Genomic DNA, 9,278 nt, shown 5'->3' with positions numbered 1-9,278 from the left:
AAAAACCACGCCTTTACTACGTTGAATTTGTTTGTCAAAATTGGTGAGGAATTCTTCAGTCTCCTGACAACAGAATTGCGATCTCAAAATTCGAGAAAAATGACGAGTAGCTGAAAATAAGGAACTAATCGATGCGATACAAAATATGGCGTCCATCGAAACACTTAAGTTCCAAATATTTGTGCGGAATTGATTTAGCATTAGAAAAGAGGAGGTATGAGTTTTGACAAATATATTAAGCAAGGATGAAAACTAATTTGTTATAAAAGTTTTTGTTTTCAAGTTAGGTTTAGGTTAAGAACTAATCATTCCTTTTTTTTCTTCTTAGTCTGTTTCAGGTCGGAAAGAAACGAAGAGGTTGGATGCTCCGCAAGTTGAGCCATTGAGGACGGAAGTAGTGCCCTCCTAAATGTGTATTAGTTGCATATAATTAAGAAAGTAGTATTTACTAGTATGATTGAAATTTCATCCAATCAATTTTTAATTAATTTCATTCATAAAATCCATGAACATATTATATTTTAAACGTGTCGTATCCTTAAGATAATCGGACGCAATTTTTTGTGTCAGAACGACGTGCGATATATCGAATCGATTCGTTCTAATATTTCAGCTACTTGTCATTTTTTTCGAATTTTGAGATCGCACTTCTGTTGTCATGAGTCTGAAGAGTTCATGTACCAAATTTGACAAAGAAATTCAACGTAATAAAGGCGTGGTATTTTTAGAGGAAAAATATCGCATTCGATACTGATATCGAAACTACACTCGAATGCGATATTTTTCCTCTAAAAATACCGCGCCTTTGTGAAGTTGAATTTCTTTGTGCAAATTAGTACATGAATTTTCAGATCTCGTGACAAGAGAAGTGCGATCTCAAAATTCACAAGAAATGACAAGTAGCTGAAATTATGGAACGAATCGATGCTATATATCGCACGTCACTCTGACACAAAAAATGACGTCCGTCGAATCACCTTAACTTAAATGCCCTCAGCTGCTTAAAGAGATAGAAGAAGTATTTGCTATTCCTTCCAGTGCATGGTTCTCATTTAATACAGTCAAATAATATTGCATTGAACTGGGATAAATTGAGCTGCATTACGCAAAAATAAATTATCTTTTTCGGTTCACCGTAGAAAAAACACGAGTTTCATAAATTTTCCAACATAAGTAGGTGAATTTTGAAGAGCCAAGAATACTAATTCCTTTTTGCTGAATGCAGTTCAATTCTACAGACTGAATGCAAACTTGCAATTGGATTACACTTTGCAATAAGGAACCACTATTTCTTGCTGCCAATTTCAGAAACGACGTACATACCATTGGTTTCCCTATTCAGATACGTGCTTTTATGGGAGAGCTAGAGATAGTGGTTTCTCATTGCAAAATGAGATCCAATTGATGTTGCAAGTCCAAAGACTGAATATGACTGCAATTCAAATTAAAATTTGGAAAAATAATACCTACGTTTGATTCATTGTGGCATAATGCCTTGACTAAAATCTTGGCGAGAGAGTTCTGGACACATTTAGGCTAGAAGCCACTACGTTGCAGGCAAATCCTAAACACATAGCTCCTTTTAGCATACATGGGTCCAATTATTTTAATTGCTGTCATAATCTATTATGATGAGGGGTTGTAATAGAATTCTGAAAACCAGTTTTGTCATCCATTGCAAACCCATACTAATGACTCTCGATTTATCTTGTTTGTTCCCAGAAGATGCGGCTGAAGAAGCGGGGGTTTTGGGGGAGGGCTCGCTGAGGGGGGAGATTCCCGGGGAACGGGGGGTTCGTGGGGTTGGGACAAACCGCGAGACGAGGATTCCCAAGGGGGGAGATTCGGGGAGGGGGGGGCTCGTGGGGTTGGGGCGGAATCGCGGAGCAGGGTTTCCCATAGGGGGTTCCCGAGGAGAGGGGGACTCCGTTGGGTTTATGTAGGATCGCGGAGCAGGGTTTTCCAAGGGGGGAGGGGCCGCGGAGTAGGATCACGGGGGGAGGAGTAGGGGTTTTGTTTTTTTTTTTTTTTTTTTTCTCCGCGACTGGCTTGCTGAGATCCTCCGGGGCGTTACGTCCCGGGGTCTGCCGTCGCCGGCAGGGGCGCCCGCCGGGACCCCGTGGGTCCGTTGGGCGTGCCCTGCCCCCGACCCCCCGCGAGGGGGGTCACTTTGCCCCCCCGCAAGGGGGGGCTTTTGACCCCCCTCGCGGGGGGTCGGGGGTGGGGGCGCCCAGCGGACCCTTATGGGGTCCCGGCGGGCGCCCCTGCCGGCGACGGCGGCTCCGGGGCGTTACGCCCCGGAGGATCTCAGCAAGCCACGAGTGGAAAAAAAAAAAAAAAAAAAAAAGGGAGGAGGTGGGAAAGGAAACCGGGACGCTGGAAGCCGGGGTTGGGGGAGGCCCGCTGCTGGTGGGACACCGTCGTACCGGGATCGTCGCATTTTTTTTTTTCCTTCTTTTCTTTCTTTTCTTTTTTTTATTCTCTGTTTGCAGGTGCTGCTGCTGGGTGCCATCGTACCGGGATCGTCGATTTTTTTTTTTTTTTCCTTCTTTTCTTCTTTTCTTTTTTTATTGTTTCAGGTGCTGCTGCTGGTGCCATCGTACGGGATCGTCGCATTTTTTTTTTTATTTTTTTTCCCTTCTTTCTTCTCTTTTCTTTTTTTATTCTCTGTTCCAGGTGCTGCTGCTGGATCTTCCCGCAACCGAAGGTAAGATACTGTTTTATTTCCTCCTCATAATCAGATGGGAGGGCACTACTTTCGTCTTCTCGGGCACAGCTGTTTTTAGGAGTATCAAAAACGGCATGGAGAAGTGACAGGTGGAGATGCATCGGCGTTGGTGAGTGTATTTTTTTGTTTCCTCTTCCCTTCCCCTTTCTTCCTCTTCTCCTCTCCCTTTTCCTCTTCCCTCTCCCTTTTCTTCTTCCCTTCCCCGTGGATTAGGGCTCTTGGCGACACCACGTTAAAAAAAACGCGCGCGTAAGCTCTACCTCCAGGAGCAGCACCGTATCCTCTACCTGATCGGGCTTTCCTAAGGGTGGTGTGGAAACGAGCTTGTCAAAATATGTTCCTCTATTCCTCTTCTGAGTAAGTAAAATCAAAAACCTGAGAATCTTTTCATCAAGTGCTTTTTTATCTTTTTTATAGGGAGAGCATAAATTCAAAACTGGCAAGTGCCCCAGGTGTTGCTACGATTGAGCACCAGTTTCTATAAGGTCAAAGTTCATAGAACATTCTTCACTAAAATTTAATGAAGGGAAGTATTCAGGTCCTTTTACGCTACGGAGCAAGATGCACAATTTTAGCAATACCGGATGACACTTTCCAGATTTTGAATTTCCACTCTTCACGTATCATGGCTAAAGGCGAAAAGTAAAACCTCAATTGTAAACGCTTAAGGTGATTCGACGGTTGTCATTTTTTTGTGTCAGAGCAACGTGCGATACATCGCATCAATTCGTTCCTAATTTCAGCTACTTCATTCGTTTCGAATTTTGAAATGCACTTCTATTGTCATGAGACTAAAGAATTCATGTATCTAATTTCACAAGAAATTCAACTTCACAAAGGCGCGGTATTTTTAGAGGAAAAATATCGCATTCGAGTGCACTTTCGATATCAGTATCGAATGCTATATTTTTCGTTAGAATTCTTTAGTCTCATGATGACAACAGCAGTGCGATCTCAAAATTCGATCTCAAAAAACGGTCGTTGGTTTTTCGGTGATAAAATATTTTGTCAACAAAACTCTGAAAAAATCTAGGATGGAGCTACGGCGTTTTAGCTGAGGACAGCAGAACAGCCTTCGTAGTTCCGTTCTGCTGAAGTAAGTTTGAGTGATAAAAACGTGAGTCAAATATGCATAATTCTTTTACAATTTTATTTCTCAGGTGCTAATGCATTTCAGGACTCAGTCCCATCATTAGAGGTTACCTAAAGATACATGGCTAAGTTACATATTAGAAAAATATACTACCCAGAAATCTGTACGTTTTAATTTGTGTCTTGTAAGGTTACATCTAAATGATTTATTTCTGTAAGAAGTTGATATGTTTAATACCAGAAAGAGACAACAAAAAAGAAAAAAAAAATTGTGTCTTGTCTTTGTAATCTTCTTTTCAATTGACTGCTGGACTTTTTATGACTAATATTTAGTTGTAGCTGCTACCTCCGGTTTCTCTTGTTTTGTAATTATATTTTTCTAATATGTAACTTGGCAATGTATCTTTAGGTAATGCTCTGATGACTGGGGCTGAGTCCTGAAATGCATTAGCACCTGAAAAATAAAATTGTAAACAAATTACGCATCTTTGGCTCACATTGTATCACTCATAATTCTATATGGATGCGACATGCGGCTCAACAACTTTTCAAATTTAAAGTAAGTTTCCTCAATACAATGAACTCACGATTTGTAATGAAGGCGTCGTCATGGACTTGTAGAGATGTCGCAGGGACACCGGAAGACTGACGACTCCGTAGGAATGACAGTTGAAGTGAAGGGAGATGACCGGCTTTATGTGTTCTTGATTCACCACGAATATCAGAGAACGGATAGCCGTGTCCTCGTCCAAAGCTTTCACCGTGAAATGTTGTTTATGCTTCTGACCGTTCTCGAAGATTTCCAAAACCACTGAAAGAATCATTCATATCACTAGTCTTGATCATAGTTATGTCGCAGGAAATTAGTCAAATCAGACATTTGATAAAATGCCTGAGAGAAAAGTATTTGGACAGTTCATGAAATTTTGTTAAATTGCGGCGGAGCTCACGAGTTTGCAATGTTTAATCTACGAACTCTCCTTGTTCCTTCCTCTTTACAATACTACCCGTATATTTAAACGTTGAAATCGCAGAAATTCATGGGGTTTTATGACATGCCACAAATTTTAAGGTAAATGTCCGTTCAAGGTCAAAAAATTGTTCAATATACTATTCAATGATACACATTTTTACGGAGACTGCTTTTTTACATGAGGAAATAATGAACTCATATAATTAATATATCAATATAAATATCGACGGCGTAATCCGCAATCACAAATCTCGTTTGTGATGTCTGGAAATCTCCTCCTCTGTGTTATTTTTTTAAAGGAGAACAAATTGACATCATTCCTTAAAGTTAATGCAGAATTTTCTTCGCACAGAGAAGAAAAATTACGGCAGTTTTAAAGAAATGCCGTTGAGTAGTTTTCCGTTTAAAAAAGAAAGTATGACAGGAAGTCTGCGACGTCGCAAACCGAGTTATGTGATTGCCGACTTACACCGTCGATATATTATATGATTATATTAATAATGGATTATTTTTTAATGAATTATATTGTCCAAAACTAGACTAGGAGAAGAATCAGAATTGCAATCCTTTATATTTGACTATTTGCCCAGGCATTTGACAGAATGCCCTACATTACTGTTTGCCTGCGACAGTTTCACTATTTCGTCCAACAAAAAGAAAAGAAACAAATACATGAATCAAATATCGTCTCCATTGATGACATCATGCTCGGAAAATTTATTGCCTTGTGCTGCTCAGTAAAAATACGCCCTCCATCCATTGATGGACATTTAAGGACTCCGACAGAATGAAATAAAATCAACCTGTGTGGCGATTAAAGATAGGAACGAGCTTGGCGTTAAATATTTATGAATGGTATTACTATGTTTTTATTGACGGCGCTAAACTGCATTTCATTGGTCACGGCATGGAAATATGTACCACGCAAATGACGAGGAAAGTGTTCGTTCAAAACGAGAAAAGTAGAATCGTGACTGCAATAGAACAGCAGGAGAAAATTGGCTAATCCTCTCATGACTATGTTTAGCCTCGTTTGATTTGAGAGTACTTTTAAGGATATCTCTACCTCTTCTCTGGCGTTTTAATGGAAAAACAGGCCCCGTTCATTATATCAGGCTTGAAAAAAACAGCGCAAGTATAAGTTTCTTGGCATTAAAAGAAATGTGGGGATTAGAGTTACAAGTAAAATGATGACATAATGAGAGTCAGATTTTATTTCTGATCGAGCTTTTTGGTGATGCCTGTGCCTCTGACTCGACGATTAGCTCAATTAAAACAAGTAGCACTCGTACTCTTCTCGAAGCCACCTACGAAACGCCTGCAAGTTTTCGAATAGGCAATGAGCACATCTCCGGAGCACGAATAGTTGCTTCCTTCAATCTCACGCGCTGCTGCGTATGAATGGAACCGTTCAAAGTCTCGAAAAAGCGTTTAAGATGTAAAGAGAGGGAGCATAGGAAAGTTTTAGGGCTATAAAGTATTTACGAACTATTGACTCGAAAGTAATTTTAACAGAGCTTTTTGAGCACACACCTGTTAATGAGACTGAAATAGATCGATATGATTTGCTATATGATTGCTACGCACATACATTAAAGGCGCTTTCGTAGCGGAAGCTACGCATATTTTTCGTTGAGATTCTCAGACTTTTTCGTTAAAATTGCGAACAAAACTGTCTGAAAAAATCGAAGAAAAGTATCCACAACTTTCCCAATAAATTCGTATTTTATCGAAGAGTACTTGACAGTGCCTGAAAGCTCTAACGGCGCTCAGCGGCGGATCTAGCAATTTGGCATCATTGGTTTTCTTCCATTCAAACTTGTGTAGAATAATCGATTTTTGTCGGAGCAGTGGCATGGCGTGAAGGATCGATTTTCGATATTTCTCCATTTGAAGCCATAGAAAAAAATGGATTATGAAGGTGTTCGTTGCGAACACCTTCATAATCGATCCTTTTCCATAGATTTAAATGGCAGATCAATCGATATATCGTAAAACACGCCACGCCACTGTGTCGGAGCTCCTGGTTTCTCCGAGAATCGATGTATTTTCATAGGTTTAAATGGAGGAAAAACAATGTTGTCAAATCGTTAGCAGTGCCAAGAGGCGGTTTTTATTAGGACGGGCAGCAGAGTCAGAGGAAGAAGAAGAGTGGGCATGGAGTGAGTAGGCTGTACCTTGTTTGGCTCTCCGGTCCAGCTGGATCTCGAACTTATGGAGCGAGCCGGGGAACTCGACCGAGAATAGAGTCTCGACATCTCCGCGGAGTCTTTTTCGCGGCTTGATGTGGTTGAAGCTAATTATCATCTCGTCGCTCTCCACCGCGGCTTCCAACACCTTGCTCGACTCTGAAAACAAACCAAAGCACACCCCATTATCCTTTGGCACCCGGTCAAACACACATATGCTTAGCAAAACAAATTGGGAACTCGCACAGTGGGCAACTTACCTGTGGCTCCCAACCGACCCACAGCAGTCCAAAAGAGAGGTTGGACAAAATTTGGACACTTTAAAAGCTTATAACTCCGTTTCTACATAATTTTGAGGTTCTATCAGTGGACCTATTGATTTCTTGGTCAAATTCTCGTTTTAAAGCACCCCTTGAAATTTAAATTGCAACGAAATTAACATCAACATTTGTATTTTAGTCTAAAATGTCATGTTCGACCTCTCTGAACTGAACAATTCGCCTTCTGCTGCGTCTACAGCAATTGTTGTTACGGATAAGTCGTGCGTACTGATTTCAAATCAATACATACTCGACTCTCTGAAGGCGTTTTATTCGCGAAAGTAGCGCAATCTGTCGGAAAACGAATGAAGTAGGGATTAATCTCACTTCTGTTGTTCTCCAATAGGGTGCTCTACTTTCGCACATTAAACGCCTTCGAAGAGTCAAGTATGTAATGAGCTGAGATCAGCACGCACAACATATTCGAAACAACAATTGCTGCGGACGCAGCTGAAGGCGAATTGAAAACAACCGTATAAAACTAGTTGAAAACCATTCATCTCCTTAATTAATATTGTTACCAATAGAGAGTTGTATTTTATGGTTATTTTATGGGGAATTCTGGAAAAAATTTTCATCATTAACTAAAATATGAAATAAAATTGATGCTTCACAGAAAATTTATACAATAATAAAACAAATTACACAGCAGGTAACAAGACTAATTTTCACGTATGTATCGCCAAAACGTTTTGGCTGAAAAGTCAGCCTACCTCAGTTGGATAAAAAAAAAAAAAAAAAAAAAAAAAAAAAAAAAAAAAAAAAAAAATTGTAAAAATCTAAAAAGTAGTACTTGGCTGTACCTTTCAAAGCGAGAACAACACTGTATACGATTTTCTCTCGGGAGAGAAAAGTATTCTCTTGGGAGAGTAAACTATTCTCTCGGGAGATAAAACTATTCCCTTGGGAGAGAAATCTATTCCCTCGGGAGAAAACTATTCCCTCGGGAGAGAAAACTTTTTTCTTGGGAGCGAAAACTATTCCCTGGAGAGAGAAAACTATTCTGACTTCTTTTTTTCCCTTCACTTATTGATATTCGTTTTCCGAATCAGAAGCCGATGATTAAAAGCGATATCAACGGATTCAAATCTTAAACAAGGTAAAACATGTATAAACTAAAGAAAAATATGAACTGAAAAATCATGTCACTAGTTCCATAATAATTTATTTCCTGGAAGAAGCTTTACAGATTTTTCCCTCTACGATGAACCAAAGTTTAAAACGATTTCCAGGAATTTCTTGTTAGTAATACACCTGCGCAAAAATGACCGTCAGTGATGACTTTGAAACGTCTAGATGGACTCACGCTCTTACGTAAAAAATCGAATGTATTTTTCTCCGTAGATGCCCACGTGCTTGACTAAAGTAAGCCATGGATTTAACTCAATCGATATTATTCAAAGAATCTGTGAATTGCGTGAATCTAATTCGACACTATCGATACACGTTTCAATGGAGAATCCCTTCGATGACGTCACCTTCTCGAGTGTGCATGAGCCCACAAAAGTGAGCGTCGTTTGCATCGGTTGCGCGTCGCGACGCGTGGCGATGCTGGAAGTTTGCATGGAGTGTGAATATAAACGACGCGTCGGAGCGCCACACCACGGCGCCCCTTTGACGAAAAGGCGTAACTCAATCTCCACGTGAGCCCTGTTTTACATATCAATGAACGCTTTCTGGGGCTCATGCGTGAATCGAGGTACGCCTCGACGACCAGACTGCGCCGCTTTCACTTGGGGTTCGAACACATGGACGTATTTTCGTCAAACGGAACTATGGGCATCATGACGTGAGCCCTGTTACGCATGTATTCTTATGGATCTCAGGGCTCATGTCTCAATGCACATAGTTCTGTTTGGGAGGATTACGTCCATATGGTCCAGACAAACTCGCGTTTTATGGGGTCAAACAATGGACCATATGATTAACGACCACCATATGTTCCACTCGGCCTGCAGCGCCGGACCAACAACCAA

The 9,278-nt window shown here is 40.6% G+C and overlaps 1 protein-coding gene across 1 annotated transcript in view; it reads right to left on the bottom strand.

Moving 5' to 3' along the window:
• The window catches only part of Tsp (Thrombospondin), a gene marked incomplete in the record, with an annotated part of 69,156 nt that overhangs the window by 35,682 nt on the left and 24,196 nt on the right, over positions 1–9,278 (bottom strand). Inside the window, 2 exon segments of the mRNA XM_072301763.1 lie at positions 4,408–4,631; positions 6,971–7,141. Coding sequence (XP_072157864.1) covers positions 4,408–4,631; positions 6,971–7,141 — 395 coding nt within the window.

The sequence above is a fragment of the Bemisia tabaci genome, chromosome 6 (genome assembly GCF_918797505.1).
Source record: "Bemisia tabaci chromosome 6, PGI_BMITA_v3".
In the NCBI taxonomy this organism is placed as follows: Eukaryota; Metazoa; Arthropoda; class Insecta; order Hemiptera; family Aleyrodidae; genus Bemisia; species Bemisia tabaci.
Note: the sequence above shows the minus strand (reverse complement) of the source record. Positions and strands in the feature narration are given on the sequence as shown.